Raw genomic sequence first — 21716 nt, 5'->3', positions numbered from 1 at the left:
ATGCCAACCGCCGAACTGAACTCCCCAGTCCTCACCTCTGTTGTGAACTTCAAACAGTTTCTATTTGAGGTTGGGATATTTAATTTGTATCTCATACTTAACCTGTTCCAGACTACATTTCTGTTCTTATCTTCTAACCTTCTTCTCTTGTTATTTTCCTTAATTCAGTAAATCACATTTCTGTCTTTCAGTTACTTAAGCCAACTACATTATACTTACCTTTTCCCTGTATGGTCTGCACTACACTCTAATTATCAGAAAACTAGCCACCTGTAACTTCAAAATGTATCCCAAATCTGTCTGCTTCTCCTGTGCCCACTGCTACCATTCTGTCCAAGTTGCCACTTCTTACCTGAGTCATTTCATTAGCTCTGTAATGGGTCACTCTGTATTCTCTTTTCTCCCTTTCCTGGCTTTCTCCTCCACACATGGACTACTTTCTGCAAAGTACCCAACGTCATCTGTTTAAGATGAAAATCAGATCATGTCACTTGCATGTCACTCAGAACTCTCTAACAATTTTCAGCGCTCTTTTGAAATAAAAGCCAAATATCATACATTGATCCCTAAGACCTCATGTTGTCTGGGTCCTGGACAGTGTCTGGAGTCCTCTCTTTCTTGATCATTACACTCCAGCCACACTAGTGTGTTTGCTCTTCTTCAGATGCCCATTTCTGTCTCCAATGCCTGTTTATTTCTGAACACTCTTCCTTTAGATATTTGCACGCCTTGCTCCCTACTTCTTTCTTATCTTTGATCAAATATTTCCTTTGTCATAAAACTTTCACGGATGACCTTATTTAAAATAGCAAACCTTCTCTCTAGTGGCCTGGCTTCATTTTTCTTTTGAGCAGTCACTGCTATCTGATATTCCACATATTTTGCTGATTTATTTCCTATCACCCAACTAGAAAACAAATCCCATAAGGCCAGTGATGTTTATTTTGTTCATTAGTGAATCACAGAGCATAGAAAAATTTATGGCACACAGTAGACTGCTTAATTAGTATTTGTAGAGCAAATGAATGAATGAATGAATGAAACTTTAGGGCTGTTTATTCATTGAACATGCTTTTCAGTGAGTGGCAAAAGAGGCCAGGTAGCTAGGATAAGAAGAGTAATGAGTAGAGTGTCACAAATCTAAAGCTTTTGTATGTGTTAAGTCACTTCAGTTGTGTCCAACTCTTTGCAACCCCATGGACTGTAGCCCACCAGGCTCCTCTGTCCATGGGATTCTCCAGGCAGGAATACTGGAGTGGGTTACTGTTTCCTCCTCCAACGGATCTTCCCAACCCAAGATTAAAACCCACATCTCTTATGTCTCCAGCACTGGCATGTTGCTTGTTTACCACTAGTGCCATCTTGCAAGCCCCTAAAGCTTTTGGAAGGAACCAAATTAGATTGTGCAGTAGGTCATGATGAAGAGAGACAGAAATCAATTCACCACAAGCGTGATTACTTATTTAAAAGGCAAAAGTTGATACTATGATGTGAAGTGAAAGTTGCTCAGTTGTGTCTGACTCTTTGTGACCCCATGGGAAGTCTCTAGGCCAGAATACTGGAGTGGGTAGCCTCTCCCTTCTCCAGTGAATCTTCCCAACCCAGGAATGGAACCGGGGTCTCCTGCACTGCAGGCGGATTCTTTACCAGCTGAACCATCAGGGAAGCCCTGATGCTGTGATTGACTGCAATATTGAGACTTTACGAAGGTTCAAAAAGGCCTTCCTCTAGGTAGTGAGTTTTGTTTCCTATTTCACAGACTAGAAAACCATTTTTAACATAAATCCATGTACACGTGAACTGCCCATCTTTCCTGCTTGGGTGGTGACACGGCCCACTGGTACTTGGGGTGTTCCAGTCTGGGAATAAGTAAGTACAGGAAAGATGGCCTCAATCAAGCCACTAAGGATATTCAAAGAAGTATTCTAAGAGCCCCACAACCCCAACCATGCGTACACAAAGGGATGGCCAGGTATGTAGACAGGAATGACCATGCCTCTTAAACTAACTAGCCTTGGCAATGGAAATCAGAAGCTCTGAATATGGAGAAGGGGAATTTTACTATCTGCCTACTTAAAATGTGAACTTTTATTGGGTTATAAATTTACAGTTACTAGATTATTTTTATTAAATGCTTATAAAAATGCCTGATAGCAAATATTAAGCAACTTTGGCCTGTGTCTAATATATCATACTATATTTGCATATTTGAAGTATCTAGTACTGTTCTGGTAAAACAATTGATTGTCAATAAAGAATTGGTTGTTTCCTTTAAATATGATGTGATCTTGTTTTTACTGTCTCTTTTACGTTCAGCCGTTATGGAACTCCTGAAGAGCTGAAAGAACTGGTTGATACAGCTCATTCCATGGGTATTACAGTCCTCTTAGATGTGGTACACAGCCATGCCTCAAAAAATTCAGAAGATGGACTAAATATGTTTGATGGGACTGAGTCCTGTTACTTTCATTATGGACCTAGAGGGACTCATATTCTATGGGATAGTCGGTTATTTGCCTACGCCAGGTATGTACATATAATATGAAATGTCTTATTTGTTTAAAAAATAATTCAAGGAGTGTTACCAAATTCATTGTATGTGTACTCTGTCACTGGTATTTAGTTTCTTAATTTTTTAAAAAAAATTATGAGAAAAGTTTATCATGCATTGAATTTACCTTGTTTTGATTAGCACATGTATTAGTGGTAAGTTGCACTAACTTTCAGTTTTACAAATCACATGCTATTTAACATATATTGGTTATATTGCCACTTAAAAGTTTAATGTGAATTTTTTTATTATCTAAAGAACACTTTATCAGTTTGAATTAAACATAGAAAATTGCCTTTTAATTGAAAAATAACGTTGTTTTAAGTACACTACTAAAAATACTTCATGTTTTGCTATCTAAATGTTACTGATGTTTTTAATTGCAGCAGGATCTTAATAGTATCATGTTTTTGATAGCAGTTAAACTCTACGAACAACTAACATTAGTATGTAATATGTCAGGAATGGTGCCAGGTGTTTTGGATATATTAGCCACTCCAGTACTCTTGCCTGGAAAATCCCATGGACAGAGGAGCCTGGTGGGCTCTCGTCTATGGGGTCGCTCAGAGTCAGACACGACGGAGCGACTTCACTTTCACTTTTCACTTTCAGCATTGGAAAGGAAATGGCAACCCACTCCAGTGTTCTTGCCTGGAGAATCCCAGGAATGGCAGAGCCTGGTGGGCTGCCGTCTGTGGGGTTGTGCAGTCAGACACGACTTAGCAGCCGCAGCAGCAGCAGCTACATATTTTATTTATTATGCACAACAACTCTGCTTATATGTAGTAAGTACTATTGTTATGACCATCTTTCAGGTAATAAACTAAGGCTTAGTCCTGAAACAGTTTCTTAAGATTAAAACATATCTCTGACTTGCCATCTAATTAGAAGGGTGTTTAAGTGATTAAATTGAAATTCCAAAATATGGTAAAATGTTTTAAACTTAGAAATATTATCAGTTTGTATCCATTTTTTTATCATAAGTGAAAATATAATGAAAATATGTTTTCAGGTGTATTAAAAGTGGCAGGGTGTCAAGTAATGTCTAATTAACTTTTTTATAATATTTCTGAAAGAATTTAATGAATTTTCTGTGGGATGTTACACCACAAATAAATAACCACACATATGGAAAACCAAAAGAGTAGAAAACTGCTTCAGCAAGTACTTGGATAAAAAGAAAAATTCTAATTTTTGAACATAAATTAATGACTTTACATGGAAGAAGTTGTTTTGCTTCACTCTTAATATCAGGCGTTATTTTATATTTCATAGCCGTGTAGGAATCACTCATGTCAGATGAAGCAGCATAATATATGAGAAAAGATACAAGAGGCAGGAGCAGATGGCAGTGTTCCAGGCTTAGTTTCACTCTGGTTCAAATTAATCATTCTGGTTCTCAGATTTTTCATTATAAAAGGAGGCAGAGTTTGGGGACTAATACAATTTCCTCCGTAAAGGTATTTTGTATTTGTGTCATCTTATTGAACATTGCTTTTTATATTACAGATTTATAATAAGTAAAAAAAGGACTGAACCTATGTTAATTCTATGATACAACTCTTAATTTCATTGTTGAGTAAATCTTTTAAAAGTAGAATGTGGATGAGAAATACAATTAATGAAGCTTTCTGGTTCATATTTGGATGAATAAATGTTGACTCTATCCTGTAGAACTGTGTCTTATGAAAGAAGTACACTAAATTGTTAAGTCTTTATGTTTTGAAACAATTTTGGTGTGGAACTGAATCTTAAAAAGAAATACATTCAGTAGATGGATTTCTATGTTATGATACTTTATTTTATTAAAATATGTATTATACTGTATTTTTTCTGTATCTTGAGCTCTCAAAGTCCATTTAAAGTTACCCAGTTTTTTAAAGAAAAGGAATTATACATAACTGTCTTTAAAACTTTTCTGGTATTGAAATTAAGACATATTTAAACTTTAATATTTATTTTCTTCTTCATTGAATTAACTGTTAGTCTTTATCAAGTGCTTACTTTTGGTAAATATAATGTATGATTTTAGTTTTTTTATCTTATGATTTTTTTTTGGTTTTGTTATGTCATGTATGCTTAGACTTTTGTAAATATAGTTCCATTCAAAATATTTTTCCATAATTCAAATATTTTGTTCATTTCATATGTCTAAATCCTCTAATTTTTATAGTTAGTATTTTCTATATAGATTTATGCTTTTAGTTACAACATCATTAAACAACATAGATAAATCCTACAAAGCCAAATGTTTTAAAAGCTAAATCGAAATTCACACAAATAATTCTATAATATTTAGGTTTGTCAATTTATAATATGCTAAAGATTCCAGGATTCTTATCTTTGAATTATTTTCTCAATGCATGCATGTTAAATTGCTTCAGTCATGTTCGACTCTTTGTGACCCTATGCACTATGGCCTTCCAGGCTGCTCTGTCCTTCAGATTCTCCAGGCAAGAATATCGGAGTAGGTTGCCATGCTCTCCTACAGGGGATCTTCCTGACCCAGAGATCGAACCCACGTCTCTTATGTCTCTTGTATGGGCAGGCTGGTTCTTTACCACTAGTGCCACCTAGGAAGCACATACTGTGGTGTAATTGATTAAAATCTTTACTGACAAAATTTATATTAGCCTGATGAAAATATATTACAGTTTTTCTTTTACATTCTCTTCCTTCTCTTCTGACTAGTTGGAAAGTGTTAGTCACTCAGTCGTGTTGGACTCTTGCAAACCAATGGATTGTAGCCCACCAGGCTCCTCTGTCCAGGGAATTCTCCAGGCAAGGATACTGGAGTGGGTTGCCATTCCCATCTCCAGGGGATCTTCCTGACTCAGGGTTCAAACCCTGGTCCCGTGCATTGTCTGAGCCACCAGGGAAGCCCCATCTCACCAGTTATAGCATATGTAATATAACATTGTTTTGGTGTAATGCGAAAACTGTTTTTATAATCAGCATTCATGATTAAAGTCCTTTGCTTTTTTGGTTGTTTATTGCTGCTTAACAAGCCTGCTCAACATGCAGTGACTCCAGATAAGGGCAGTTGATTATTTTACTTTTAGATCTGCAGTTGGGGCATAGGTCAGTGTGACATCTCTCCTCTTTTCCTTGTTATGGTCTAGGTCTGGAACAGACACAGCGTCATTTCTGCTGCAATTTATAATCCAAACGATTACAGATTTGGGGGCGTGTATCCTTTAATTTCACTGTTAGGCGTATCAAAGAATTTTACAGTTAAATTTCACAAATTTCCACAGCTAACACATTTTATCCATACATAGTAAATATGCCATTTCACAAATTCAAAAGAGATATATTAAAATAACTGTCTATGTGAAAATATTATTGTTTTTCTCAGCTATATTTCTGTGATAGAGAGTTTGTCCGAAATAGGCAATTTTCAAAAAAAATACTAATCAATATAAAAGTAATAATGTCATTTTTGTTAATTAGAAAATATAAAAAGGCATAGGAAGCCAGAATATAAATTATTATTCTTTATAAATACAAATAACATTGTTTGTATGTGGCTGTACTTAATAAGTATTCTTTTCATGCATGTAGGGAAAGCAAAGTTGCTCAATCGTGTCTGACTCTTTGTGACACCATGGACTATACAGTCCATGGAATTCTCCAGGCCAGAATACTGAGTGTGTTGCCATTCTGTTCTCCAAGGGATCTTCCCAACCCAGAGATCGAACCCAGGTCTCCTGTATTGCAGGTGGACTCTTTACCCACTGAGCCATGAGGGAAGCCCAAGAATATTGGAGTGGGTAGCCTATCTCTTTTCCAGAGTATTTTCCTGACCCAGGAATTGAACCAGGGTCTCCTGCACTGCCGGCAGATTCTTTACCAGCTAAGCTACATGTTTCATCCATATAATCACAGGAAAACACAAACTTTTTCTATTACTATATACTTAGGATAGCAACTGGTTTATAATTTTCAGTTTGTTTCTTATCCAGATGAAATCAGCAATTATATTTATACTTCATGTTTTAAAAGACAGGGCATTTTTTACCCCTTATCTTTAATGTGTTGATTAATATTATATTCCATTAGAAAGTGGATATAAAAAGGGTTCATGGTTAACCAATGATCCTAATAAGCCTCTTTTTTGAAAATTTGGAATAAAATTTTTGAGAACTTGGAATAATATTTGAAATTATCATATTTACTGTTTGGAAAAGTTGATGTTATGTAGAATCAGTTTCTACCAAGATGTGTTGCTAATGCTCATTTCATCCTGTCTCTATGTCACAACCTGTCACCACTTATAATTTCTGATTCAAGTGCCATCATCAGAGTTACCAGAATTAAATCTCTCACTCTGAGTAGTACCAGAGATCCTGACTGTGCTATTTCATTACCTGCTATGAATAAATTTCCAATCAGAAGCTGCCCATGTTTTAATTTTCTGTCTACTCGGCTGAACTGCCTTCTAGCTCTGCTAAATTACTAATGACAGTTCATAACAGATATTGGCTTGTTCTTTCTTTAGTTGGTAAAGAGAACTTCTTGATAAATCTGTCACCCATAAGTTACAGAAGTTTCTAGAATGAGAAATAATGGATATCATTTAATGGTTTCAGTTTTAAATTCTATTTTTTGCATATGTGTCTGGCACTATGTAAATGCACTTGATAAAATTACGAAGACAACTGCACATTTATGGAGCTTAAACAATTATTATAGCTTAACCTTTACTAAAGCACTAGATGAAAATAGTTTCTTTCTTGAGTATTTCCTTCAAAGATAAGATATGAATCTCAAAGGAGATTGCATAGTAGAGCTAATGCTCTTTTTCTTTTTCCCCAGAACCTTACATTTAGGTACAAAAGTAATCATATTTCTGTCAGCATGAGTTTGTAATGTGACAACTATTAGGCAGGAAGACGCTTTACTCTTATCTTGAGTTATTAGAGTTCCTTTCAGAAATAAAAGTGAATCTAGCTTGATCTTTTAGGGTCCTAACTACATAGAATAAAATAGCCTTTAGTATAGACACTGTAGTATTATTTGGGTCTTTTACTTCTTTCTAAGTCCTTCCCACAAGTTAGAACGTGGAAGGAAATTCGTGGGGACCATCTCTGCTGAGGGTGGATATTTGGATCTTAAATATTCTGTGATATCTTATGTGGTATTTCTTTTTTAATTTGTTAATGTAGTGAATTGCATTTACTGATTTTGAATGTCAAGTCAATCTTGCATTTCAGGGATAAGGTCTCAGAAACATTGGTACTAAAATTATAAACAAAAATTTGGAATGTATTTATATGATATTTGTTGTTTAGTCACTAAATTGTGTCCAACTCTTTTGCAACCCCATGGACTGTATAGCTTGCCAGGCTACTCTGTCTATAGGATTTTCCATGCAAGAGTAGTGGAATAGGTTGCCATTTCTTTCTCCAGGGGATCTTCCTGACCCAGGGATTGAACCTGCATCTCCTGGATGCATCTCTTGCGTTATAGGCATATTCTTTACTGCTGAGCCTCCAGGGAAGCCCATTTTTATGATATTGCATCATGACTAAATCAGTTATTAATGATAAATCTTTATTTAAGAATTACTGTGCATTGATATATTAATTAGCCTTCCCTGGTGGCTCAGACGGTAAAGCGTCTGCCTGCAATGTGGGTGACCCAGGTTCAATCCCTGGGTTGGGAAGATCCTTGGAGAAGGAAATGGCAACCCACTCCAGTACTCTTGCCTGGAAAATTCCATGGACAGAGGAGCCTGGTAGGCTACAGTCTATGGGATCGCAAAGAGTTGGACAAGACTGAGTGACTTCACTTTGTACTTTGATATATTAATATATGATGTCATGATGACTAGCAGGATATTTAAAAGCTATGCATCCAGGACATGAATGCAAATATCTAAATTTTTTTTAAAGAAAACTTTAAAGTCGTATGCTATTCTGTGATTTTTTTTTTAAAGCAAAGAACAAAAAGCCACAGACCATCAAGTGAAATGATTGCTCTTTTTTTAATAATAAAAATGGCCACAAAAAAACAGAAAAACAGCATGAAGAAGGTAAATGTGTTCAACTACTGTTAAAAATAGGTATCTGAAAAAGTTTTAGCTTCATATAGGATACATTGATAGATATATATGCTTGATATTTCTGCACATATGCTTATCAGAAGTTAGGGAATAAACAAATATAAAAAATGACTCCCTTCAGGATATAGGTGACATTTTAACAACTAATTTGAAATAGCTGCTTTCAAAGAAAGTTTAGCTATGGGGAAATCATTTGGGGCAAAATAGCAAGAAAAAATTTCCATCTTTGTGCTTTTATTACCACACATGATTTCAGTCGTAAAGAAAGTTTGATGTGCATACACATGAATCTTGGAGCATTTTTTGCCAAGCTTCTAAAATTGTTGCAATTTTAGTTTATCTTAAATCCATTGGTTCTAATTATAAATACCATTGATTTTCTTTCATTTATATCTATGTAATATCACATAGATATATCTATTTTAGTGAGCTATTATAGCCAGGATAAGTATTAAAATCACATACCAAAGTGGTTTAAGTTTAACCAGATCTTGACTATTTTATCTTTATTTTAAAGTTAGTTTCTTTTTGTGTAGCTATTAACACATTACTAACGTGGCATGTATTTATGCTGAAAAGTAAATACATACATGGAGGAGTGTGCTGAAAAGTTATTACTGATAAAGCACACAGTCAAAAAAGTTTATAGGTAATTGCTTAGGTAAATTAAGGTTAACATCAAAGTTTTTTTTTTTTAAGCAACAGAAACTTTTTTCTGATCAATTTATTCATAAATTTAGTGAATGATTTTTTAACTAGACTTCCTAAGTATATACCCTATGTCCTATCTTTAAGGAGACAATAGTTTTCATATATGTTATTAATATTTGGTACAAAACCCTAAAAGAAAGTATATGTTTAATTTCTTAGGATAGGTTTCAGAACACTTAGTATTTTTTAAAATTAAAGTAAAAAAACAATATTGTTTTAGACAAATACCTGTCCTGTTCAATATAAGAAGCAAATCATGGATGATTTAAAGACAGTTTTGGACATCGATTTAGCAAACAGCTAGCTATTCCAAAGGGAATCAGGTAATTAAAAGTAAACAATAACTTATGCAGCCTATTCATTAAGAATATTAAAAGTTCACAGAATTATTTTTAATAATGCTGGATGTCCCATAAAAATTATTTCTGTTTTCTTCTTTTATAGTATTTTTTTCTCTTCATTTTAGTAACTCTTATTTCACCTTGATTAAGGAAACTGGTTAAATGTACTATTTCAAAGAAGGTAGAGTCAGACAGACTCTAATGCAGACAGACTAATTCTCTTTTGTACAAGAGATTAAGAAAGTTGCTGTATCAATCTAATCTGTCTGGATTTGAGTTTGAATGGTAGAAATATAACTTCTCTCACAGGGTTTATGAGATTATTCAGCTTTGCAGAAAGGTTTCTTTCTACTGATGCAGAGCATAGCACTGGAGTAAGGATTTACAGTCTTAGTATAAACTTTGTGCCTGGTATTATCTGCCTCGTTTATTCCCACAAGCCTAAAATTTAAGTACACAGGGATATCCTGAAAATATCTTGAGTATTTAGGTTTTACTCATAACCCTCTCCTTCTTAAATGCAAACTCACTCTAAGATAGGACTGTTCTTGGTAATTTACCTTAAATTTGAAAATATCGAGCATGGCTCTAGAAGCAGCTTTTTAAACTTCAGACATGGGTACATGCTTGTGAAAATGGTCTGAAAGTCCCTATTCAATGGTTGTTCATTTAAGTCTGGGAATTTTCTCAAGTCAATGATAATGTCTGGGTTTTTCTTAGGACCTTTTTAAACAGGCAGGTGCAATGTGAAAAAAAATCAATTTTTCTGTTTTTATCTGTGTGTACCAAAACAACTTGTTCAAGCATGTCTCTTTTCCAGGTTATGGACTAGCAGTTTTGAAGTTATGAAGAGGTATTTCATGGTTTCCTAGCTGAATGATTTCCTTAGTGTAATGCTGCTGATAAATAACCCATGTTATAGCAAGCCAGTTATTTCAGAAAGTATAGGTATCTCTTAAAATTTTGGAAGGACACATATTTATCAGCAACATAAAAATTAGTTATTTTTTAAGGGTCTCCCCTACTGCCATTCATTTGGATCAGTGATCAGATGTATTTTTCTCTAACTTCTGAATTTCCCATCCACATTTTGTGATGGTGAGATATCTCTATTTGGGCTTCACTCTATCTTCTTTTTCTTTCACTGTTAGTAAGACAAGCCATCAGCATCAGGATTTCTTTCATTGTCTCTTTCCAGCTTAAAATATCTCCCCAAGATTAGACCTTTTCCCGAGTAGCATTTCAAACTTCTGTCTGCTAGAAGCATTAGTAAAACTCAAGGGAAGTTGTAGTTGACATTTTCTCTTAATTCTTTTGGAAACAAAACAGTGTAACAGCCAACTTTTCTAAGAGATAAGCCTATTCTTAGCACTGTGTAGAGATGGCAGATGAGGCCAACTAACTCTCTAATGGGTCACCTGGTCTCTGTAAGCGATGTTGACCATGATGATTATGAAAGTGAGAAGAAAGTGTTAGTCATTCAGTCATGTTTGACTCTCTGTGACCCCATGAACTATAGTCTGCCAGTCTCCTCTGTCCATGGAATTCTCCAGGCAAGAATACTAGAGTCCACATACCATGAACCTACTTAAAAGTGTACAGTTCCAGTGCCTTGAGTCTAGCCACAGAGCTGTGCAACCATGAGCATAATCAATTCTAGAAAAATCTAATTACCCCTAAAAGAAACCCTCTACCCGTTAGTGTATGTGTATGTGTGTGCGTATGTGTGCTCAGTAGCATCTGACTCCTTACAACTCCATGGACAGACTGCGGTCAGCCTGGCTCCTTCATCTATGGGATTTCCCAGGCAAGAATCCTGGAGTGGGTAGCCATTTCCTTCTCCAGGGGATCTTCCCAACCCAGGGATCATACCTGGGTCTCCTGCAGTGCAGGTGGATCTTTACAGCTGCGCCAGCAGGGAAGTGCCTGATGATTAGAGTGGTAGCCTTTATGAAGGGTCATTCAATTTGAAGGCATTAGGTACCTTGCATACCTTATTGAACTTTCTTCTCTAACCACCTGATATACAGTGTCTCCTCCCATCTTTTGCCATTTCCTATCTTCTGTCCCTGCCTCATTTTTCTCTGTTGCACTTACCACCATTTTACATTTGAAAAAGATAGTAATAACTTGTTAATTTTTTGAATTTAGTGATTTATTTGTTGTTTATGTATCAAATATGGAAGTAAAGCTAATAATTTATTGTTTACTATAGATTACATTTTAAGTAAAGCACTATCTGTCTCTTAAACTTTTCAACATCAAATTTTCTTGCCATGAAATTGACACTGCAAAGTATCAGTTTGGTAGGGTTACCTATTCTTTGGGCTTTCCTGGTGGCTCAGACAGTAAAGAATCTGCCTGCAATGTGGGAGACCTGGGTTCAATTCCTGGGTCAGGAAGATCCCCTGGAGGAGGAAATGACAGCCCACTCCAGTATTCTTGCCTGAAGAATCCCCATTAAGGGAGGAACCTGGCAGGCTACAGTCCATGGGGTCGCAAAGAGGCAGACACGACTGAGCGCAGCTCAGCACACCTACTCTTTAGAACTCTGTTCACTGAAGAAAGCTGTCAGTGATACTTCCAGCCACAATGATGATGATGATAATAATAAATACTAATTATAGTATAGATATCAAAGATCTGAAATAAGTGATTTTAGAATTAAATGACCTTTATCTCTCTGATCTCAAACAGGCTAACACTTGAATCTGAGTTTCATATATGAGAGCTCATAATAATAATATTATTATTTATGTGCCACAGAGTAGTTGTTTAAACTATATAAAATAACATCATTGGAAATACATGACATACTATATGTAGAACATTATGAAGAGTTTAGAGTTGTACTTTCAGATGTTTACTAAAGGTGAAAGCAGGTCTCAAGTCACAAACCAGCCATACCTTAGTCACTGCTGAGGGAAGCACCAGGTGGCAGTCTTGGCAACCCAGAACAAATGTCTGAAGGAGCTGCCACTTTCAAGCTCCTAATGATGATTACCATGTGAGAATGTGAACCGTGAAGCCACATCTTCCAGTTCTTTGAGTAAAGTCAGAAGCCCACATTTTATATGAAATATTCCCATTTTTAAATGCCTGCAATTACTTTATATTTTTGAAGTTATTGTGCAGACTAAGCGAACAAAAATTTGAGATTGATGATAATCTCTGGGCCACCAGGGCTATCTGTGGACTTTGAGATGAGCCTTAGGTTGAAAGAGTTCCAGATTCTATAAAACCTCCAAAATTAAGTAGTAAATTAGATACTGAGTCAGATATGTTAAAAAGACATCACAGTTTAAACACAACATTGTAATTCAACTTTCTTTGCAATAGCGGTCGTGATTTTATAGAACTAAACTTGTAGTGTGATACTGTCACTCAGCAGAATTATGTTAGCATCTCTTTCATTTTAAGTAGCCAATGAGTCAGTAAAATAAGTACCTCTTAAGATGAAGTTCAGTAAATCAAAATTCACATTCACTGAAGAAATGGACAGAGTTAAAATTCAGTAGCCTTTTTTATTTTAATTGCATCTAGGTTTTAAGTAATTTCTTTAAAAATATATAAATGTAGTTATTGGCTTTTGGGGGAATTATACAGAATGGGTAGAGGTTTGCTGGGTTCAAATACTATTTCCACCACTTAGCATGTAACCAAAACCAGGTTAGTTAACAATCCTAAGTTTAATTTTTTTTATCTGTAAAATAAGATTCTAATTGTATCTCCTTTGTGTGACTGTAAAGATTTAGTGACAGACTAAATGCTAATGGAGTTTTGCTAAGAGAATGCACTGGTCATAGCAAATACCCTCTTCCAACAACGCCAGAGATGAATCAACACATGGGCATCAACAGATGGTTAGTACCAAAATCAGATTGATTATATTCTTTGCAACTGAAGATGGAGAAACTTTATATAAAAGGCAAAAATAAGAGTGGGAGCTAACTGTGGCTTAGATCATGAACTCCTTATTGTGAAATTCAGACTTAAATTGAAGAAAGTAGGGAAAACCACTAGGCTATTCAGGTATGACCTAAATCAAATCCCTTATGATTATACTGTGGAAGTGACAAATAGATTCAAGAAATTAGATCTGATAGAGTGCCTGAGGAACTGTGGACAGAGGTTCATAATATTGTATAGGAGGCAGTGATTAAGACCATCTTTAAGAAAAAGAAATGCAAAAAGGCAAAGTGGTTGTCTGAGGAAGCCTTAACAAATAGCTGAGAAAAAAGAGAAGTGAAAGACAAAGGAGAAAAGGAAAGACATACCCATCTGAATGCAGAGTTCCAAAGAATAGCAAAGAGATAAGAAAGCCTTCCTAAGTGATCAATGCAAAGAAATAGAGGAAAACAATAGAATGGGAAAGACTAGAGATCTCTTCAAGAAAATTAGTGATACCAAGGTAATATTTCTTGCAAAAAGTGAAAGTGAAAGTGAATGTCACTTAGTCCTGTCCATTCTTTGTGACCCCATAAGCTGTACAGTCTATGGAATTCTTCAGGCCAGAATATCCACTGGAGTGGATAGCCTTTCCCTGCTCCAGGGGATCTTCCCAACCCAGGGATTGAACCCAGACCTCCTGGATTACAGGCGGATTCTTTACCAACTGAGCCACAAGGGAAGCCCATTTCATGCAAAGATGGGCACAATAAAGGACAGAAATGGTATGGACCTAGCAGAAGATATTAAGAAGAGGTGGTAAGAATACACAGAGAAATTATACAAAAAGATCTTATTCACCTGGATAACCATGGTGGTGATCACTCACCTAGAGCCAGACGTCCTGGAGTGAAGTCAAGTGGGCCTTAGGAAGAGTCACTATGAACAAAGCTAGTGGAGGTGATGTCATTCCACCTGAACTATTTCAAATCCTAAAAGATAATGCTTTTAAAGTGCTGCACTCAATATGCCAGCAAATTTGGAAAACTCAGCAGTGGCCACAGGACTGGAAAAGGTCTGTTTTCATTCCAATCCCAAAGAAACACAATCCTAAAGAAAATTCAAACTACCACACAATTGCAGTCATTTCACAGGCTAGCAAAGTAATGCTCAAAGTCCTTCCAAGCTGGAATTCAACAGTATGCAAACCAAGAACTTCCAGATGTACCAACTGGATTTAGAAAAGGAAGAGGAACTAGAGATCAAATTGCTAACATCCATTGGATCATAGAAAAAGCAAGAGAATTCAAGAAAAACATCTACTTCTGCTTCATTGACTATGTTAAAGCCTTTGACTGTGTGGATCACAACCAGCTGTGGAAAAGTCTTCAAGAGATGGAAATACCAGACCACCTTACCTGCCCCTTGAGAAATCTGTATGCAGGTCAAGAAGCAACAGTTAGAACCGGACATGGAACAATGGATTGGTTCCAAATTAGGAAAGGAGTATGTCAAGGCTATATATTGTCACCCTAATTATTTAACTTCTATGCGGAGTACATCATGAGAAACATTGAGCTGATGAAGCACAAGCTGGAGTCAGGATTGCCAGGAGAAATATCAGTAACCTTAGGGATGCAGATGACACCACCCTTATGGCAGAGAGCAAAAGGGAACTAAAAGCCTCCTGATGAAGTTGAAAGAGGAGATTGAAAAAGCTGGCTTAAAACTCAGTATTCAAAAAGCTAAGATTATGGCATCTGGTCCCATCGCTTCATGGCAGATAGATTGGGAAACAATGGAAACAGTGACAGACTTTATTTTCTTGGGCTCCAAAATCACTGCATATGGTGACTGCAGCCATGAAATTAAGACACTTGCTCCTTGGAAGAAAAGCTATGACAAACCTAGACAGCGTATTAAAAAGAAGAGACATTACTTTGCCGACAAAGGTCTGTATAGTGACCTATCATTTGCCAGTAGTCATGTATGGATATGAGTGTTGGACCATAAAGAAGGCTGTGCACTGAAGAATTGATGCTTTTAAACTGTGGTGTTGGAGAAGACTCTTGAGAGCCCCTTAGACTGCAAGGAGATCAAACCAGTCCATCCTAAAGGAAATCAGTCCTGAATATTCATTGGAAGGACTGATGATAAAGCTGAAACTCCAATACTTTGGCCACCTAATGCGAAGAGCCGAGTCATTAGAAAAGACCCTGATGCTGGGAAAGATAGAAGGCAGGAGGAGAAGGGTTTGACAGAGGATGAGATGGTTGGATGGTCTCACTGACTCCAGGATACGGTAAAGTGCGGCAGTCCAGCCCCGGTGGATCCAGGGTAATTCGAAGGGGAGATGGAATCGGCATCCTAGGAAAAAACTTATTTAATTACAGATATAAAGAGAGATTAGAAAAGAATAGTGTAGTAGGAAAATTAGTGGAGAAAAAGAGGCTGAATAACTTGGTTTACGTGGAATACCAATAAAACTCCAAGACAAGGAATTTGCACCACCTACGTAAGCCACAGGCATCTTTCCATTTTCCTGAAGGAGAGAAGGCACTGAGCCCTCCCCGGTCTGATCTTAGAAGCTCAGGCAAAATTAGCAGGCTTGGTGAGTACCCACGTTCCAGATGGGAATTCAGCCAGAAGGGAAAAAAAGAACGACACGGGGGAATCAGTCTTTCCAGAAACTGATCCTATTTCTTTATTTTTCAGGTTTGCTTATATACTTTTTGTTATACATAAGGATGAATACAGAGTCACGCAGGGGTCAGCAGACCTGACCCTTGTCAAAATCAGGTGCTTCATATAAATGTATACAAAGGTCTTAGGGGTTTTACATCATCTTCTGGCCATGAGGCCTGCTGACATTTTATGGCCCTTTCTGATAACGGTCAGTCAACCAGAAAACTTATTTTTTCCAGGGGTGATTTTTTCTTAAACCAGGCACCACCCTCCAAATAAAGTTGCATTTCTATAGGGTGAGGGTGTAGTGGGTTACAATCAAGAAAGGAATTTACTTAGCCTAAGGTTTAACATGATTAATCTTAAAGGTTAATACTTATTTTTCCTATATGCTAGTTATTTTCATTATAAGGACAGGGAATATGGAGATTTAGCAGCAAATATTGGCTCAACAAATGAAAAACCCTTCACCAATATAATTTCTAATCAACCCACTAATACTATACTAATAATTTTGTAACTTCTCAAAACAGTCTGTATATAGAAAGTTTAAAGCATCTCCTGCCTCTCATGGTTGGGAGGCTGTAAACAATCACATGTGGCCGGACAAACCTGCTCAGGCAGGCTAGAGAACCTTCAGAGGAGTTTGTAAGTTGAAACACTCTTGTCACGCCCAGGAATTTTTATTAACTGAAGCTGCAAGTTAACTCCTTCTCCAAGAGAAATGGTGATGGGGGAGAGCCCCCCGTAAAGTCAGAGGTGTAGGTGAGAGCATAAGTAAAGTAGGCAGACTCTGGTTTTGGGGGTAGATGCTCGGGAACAGGGGGTTTCCTGAGGCTCGATCCCGCCTTTGTGTATGCCAAAGCCTCCTTCCTCATGACCTTTGCTATGGGCAGAGTTCCTCACGCTGGCTCCTGGCAGTAAAGGACAGGGAAGCCTGGCGTGCTGCAGTCCATTGGGTTGCAACACGTCAGATATGACTGAGCAACTGAACAGCAACAAGCAATTCACTTTTCCCTGTGTCTGGTTTGTAGTTGTGATAATCGCTTCTGTCACCATCATTGCCACAGCATTGTTAGAGTCTTCTTGTGGGCAGATTAACTAGCCAACCTATTCCTCTGAAGCATATTTAGAGGCTTGAAGGCAAGTAATTGCAATATTTTTTGTGAGCCCAATGTGTGTCGTTATTGCTGTAAATCTTTGTTGTGGTCTCATTATTCTTTAAAAACACATGAAAATGTTTTCTTGGTAGAAACTCCAAATTAGGAACATTTGTGGAAATGACCAGTGGTGATCAACATCTAACAGTATTGAGAAATCACGGCCAAGAGCATTGGTAGCGGTAGAAAGCCCATCAAAGTCAGAAATGAGCACTGTGAGCACAGCTCTGCAAGGGCACTCAGGTGCAGCAGCAAACAGTTCCACTCTCTGTAATTGTCCCTATGGGCATAGTTAGACTGCAGTGGAGTATAATAATTGATCATAATGAATGTGAGTCATTTAAAAAGAAAAAACAATTTTAAGTCATATTCAAAAGTATTTTTTTAGGCACCAGGAAAAAGTAAAACATTATTTCAAAGTGTTTTTGTTAAAATGTTAAATTTTTAAATGTTGGAGATTAAATTAAAGTTTTCTGCAAACTCTTTATTTTAAGGAGAGTTTCTGTGAAGATTTTTTTTTAATGTGGACTACTTTGTATCCCCCAATGCAGAATAAGCAGAGTCCCTCTACTTATTATTTTTAAGAGTTTGAGGTGCCGAAGGCAGTTTATTCAACAGTTATTGGGTTGACTACCCTGACACTTTTGCATTCTAAATCTGGGACCATTACATCTGTTTCTTAGACTATTTTATGGTACTTTGTTGTGATAGGAAGACAGCATTTTAGTCTCAGGATGTTAATTCTAAATCAGCTTTCCCCAATAATGAATGATTCAGGTGACACTTTCTCAGGTTAATGGCTAAGCTGTTTGCTGTAAGACTACCTAGATCAGCCCAGGCAGGAGAGGGCCTACTTAGTTCTCTGCATCTCTGCATCTCCTTCTCTGCATCTCTTCTTTCTATTCTACGTGACCATTGATGTTGTGACAATGACTATGGGTAAGGCTATCAGACCTTAGTGTTTGTTGTCTGGAGCCCAGTCTGGACTAGCATCTCCCCTGACATTTTCCTTCTGACAAAATTTTATTAATAAGTGTTGCCTTAAATAAGTGTTGCCTTAATCTGGCATGGGCTTTGCTTGACATGAAGTTTTTTCTCCTGGTTTCTGCCATGGGCTCATTGACTAGCTTGTGTGGCTTTATCTGAAAGATTATCAGAAATAGCCCATCTCTCTTTTTCCAGCCCTCTCCAAAATTGAAGTATCTAAGCCTTCCTGGAAAAGAAGATAATTTGGGGAGCTTAGTGATAAAACAAAGGAATAAGCATGTTCAGGTCCTAGAGGTGGCGAGAGAGGCCTCAGTGCTGCTCTCCTTGCTGACTGCTTGGTCCTGGAGAGTGCTGTGCTGCCAGGCTGCTGGCCAGTGGGGTCAGTAGGGAAAAAATGGGGAATTATATGTGAAGGATGCACAAAATAAGTGTGCAACATAGAAACCCAATAGTCCTTCTGAGAAGGATATAGAAGAGCATTGTCCAAAAGAAGTATAATGCCAGCCACATACACAATTTCAAATATTCTAGTACCCACATCCATCTCTAAAATGATGATTAAAGAGCCTACCTCATGGAACTGCTGAGAAATTTGAAGTATTAAAAATATGTAAAGTTCTTAGAACAGTTCCTGGCACATAATAAGAATTAATTATTATTATCTTATGGCTTTTTTCATGGCTTGTTCCACATCAGCTTCTATGTTGATCTCAAATTTGTGTATCATATAAACCTGAAGATGTATCCATCTAACCATTGCAGTTTCTCTTTATACGAGTTTTTGGATTGGGTTATTTAGTGTACTTTTTAGCTCAGCTGGTAAAGAATTCGCCTGCAATGCAGAAGACCCTGGTTCAATTCATGGGTCGGGAAGATCTGCTGGAGAAGGGATAGGCTACCCACTTCAGCGTTCTTGGATTTCTCTGGTGGCTCAGCTGGTAAAGAATCTGCCTGCAAGGTGGGAGACCTGAGTTTGATCCCTGGGTTAGGAAGATCCCCTGAAGAAGGGAATGGCTACCTACTCCAGTGTTCTAGCCTGAAAATTCCACGGACTATCGAATGAGCAACTTTCACTTTCACTTTCTCTTTTCACTTTCATACCACGCAAGAATATGAGCTTCAGCAAAGCAAGGATACCCTTGTCTTGGTTCTCCTTTATCCCTCAAGACTAGAAGAGTGCTTGACTTACTTAGACACAAATTTGTTGAATGAATAAGGAAGTGAATTAATACATTTATGTTTTACTAAGGGTCTCAAATTAGAGTATAGGTCTTGTGTACATTGTAACCCCACTGCTTGCTTAGCACAGTAGTTCAGAGCCTGACAGAGAGTAGACTATCAAATAATTGTTCAACTGACTAAAAATGAAACCAATTATCTCTATGAAGTAATACTTTTTGAATATTTTATGTCCTTTTATTCCCAGATATAGGAAATGTTATTTCCCTTTGTTCTTGAAGTAACGTTGGCGTTCAGGTTTGTCACAACAGATTAATCCATGAGACTACTTTGGGAAATGATCCACCGGGGAGGAAGGTTCAGGAGGATAACAATGTGTATCACATGAAGAATGTGGTGCTCCAGTAAATTTGGAAAACCCCGAGTTAAATCAAGCTCAACACATTTCTTTTTAGTTGAAATTCTTGGAATCTTTAATTAGCTAATGTGCATTTTGAATCAAGTAAGTGCTACACAAGAATACTTCATTTCTCAAATTTCTTTGACCTTGAAGCACTTCAGTGCACTTACAAGAGACTTAAAAAAAAAAAAAAACAAAACCTTAGCATGTCTTATGAGATTTTTGAAGGACCTGGCTCTAGTCTCATCCTCACTTACTCTTCCTCTTGTTTATTAATCTCTCACCACTCTGGTGCTTTTCTTGCTTTGGGGCCTCTGTGCACACTTTTTCCTCCGTCTGGAGTATTCCTTTTGTTTGGCCAGCTCCTATTTATTTTTCAGTTCACAGTGTAAAAGCCCCTTCTTAACTTCAGCAGTCTAAAATCAGTCCCCTTAAATGTCCCCTTGCTCAAGGCTTTCTCTCTTCATTCTTTACTTACTTATCATAATCTGTAGGTAAGATTTCCACATAAATGTGCATTTTATATTTTAAAACAGTGATGACTTACCTATTTTTCCTTTGATTTCATCTTTAGAAGATATTTTGTTGAGTGTGCATTTGCAAATTCTATATTATAATTATTGTTAATGATGATTTAACATTTTTGTAATGAATCCTATTTGCAGTTTGTGTTCTTAATAGAAAATAAAAATATTTACTAATCCCTTAGAATTTAAGACCCTTTATTCTCAAATTATATTCTAATTTGAGACCCTTAGAAAAGCATAAATGTATTCATTCATTTGCTTATCCATTCAACAAATTTGTGTCTAAGTAAGTCAAGCACTTTCTAGTCCTGAGGGATAAAGGAGATGAAAGTATAGTGACAGCAACTCATGGTAGTTAGGGGATGGAACTAGGATAGCTTTTTCTTTGGCATCCAAGGCATGACTCCTTCAGAGAAGGCAATGGCACCCCAGTCCAGTACTCTTGCCTGGAAAATCCCATGGACGGAGGAGCCTGGTAGGCTGCAGTCCATGGGATCGCTAGGAGTCCGACACTACTGAGCAACTTCACTTTCACTTTTCACTTTCATATACTGGAGAAGGAAATGGCAACCCACTCCAGTGTTCTTATCTGGAGAATCCCAGAGATGGGGGAGCCTGGTGGGCTGTCGTCTCTGGGGTCACACAGAGTCGGACACGACTGAAACGACTTAGCAGAAGCAGCATGTCTCCTTCCAAGCAATGGGTTTATCTTTGTCGAGTAGGGCATATTATCGTTTTAATTGTTTATTTAAATATTTCATTTTCATCTCATCACTCTCAAAACCCCCATCAACATGTATTAATAGTACATTTATATAGTGTATATTTTAGAGAAATGAAACTTTTTTTTTTTACTATTATTTTCTCAAACAATAAGCAATAATACAACCTCCTTCAGGATTCACACTGACTTAAACAAAATATTAGTATCATTCTTCTGTTATCAGTGTATCAAAGATTTAACTGGCTGCCTTTATTCTTTTCCAACTTCTTCTCTTTGTCCTCTCTCTTTCTATCTGTCTTTTTGTCTGTCTCTCTCATAGGTCTCAGCTGTACATTTGGCAGTTTACACTCTGTTATATTTAAGAGAGGATAGCCATGGATTTAATTTTTTTTTAATTCTTGCTAATCACTTTCTGCAAGGAGCTAAGAGAAAATTATCTCTATGTTCTTTTTAAAAGTCTTATTATAGAGACTCCACTTGCCACAGCCAGACCAGG

The 21716-nt window shown here is 37.0% G+C and overlaps 1 protein-coding gene across 1 annotated transcript in view; it reads left to right on the top strand.

Annotated features, from left to right (window-relative positions):
- Positions 1–21716, top strand: part of GBE1 (1,4-alpha-glucan branching enzyme 1) — a 302051-nt gene that overhangs the window by 157111 nt on the left and 123224 nt on the right. The window contains exon 7 of the mRNA XM_052636457.1: positions 2317–2526. Coding sequence (XP_052492417.1) covers positions 2317–2526 — 210 coding nt within the window. The remainder of the gene's footprint in view (positions 1–2316; positions 2527–21716) is intronic.

This window comes from Budorcas taxicolor, chromosome 1, assembly GCF_023091745.1.
Source record: "Budorcas taxicolor isolate Tak-1 chromosome 1, Takin1.1, whole genome shotgun sequence".
Taxonomy (NCBI): domain Eukaryota; kingdom Metazoa; phylum Chordata; class Mammalia; order Artiodactyla; family Bovidae; genus Budorcas; species Budorcas taxicolor.
Note: the sequence above shows the minus strand (reverse complement) of the source record. Positions and strands in the feature narration are given on the sequence as shown.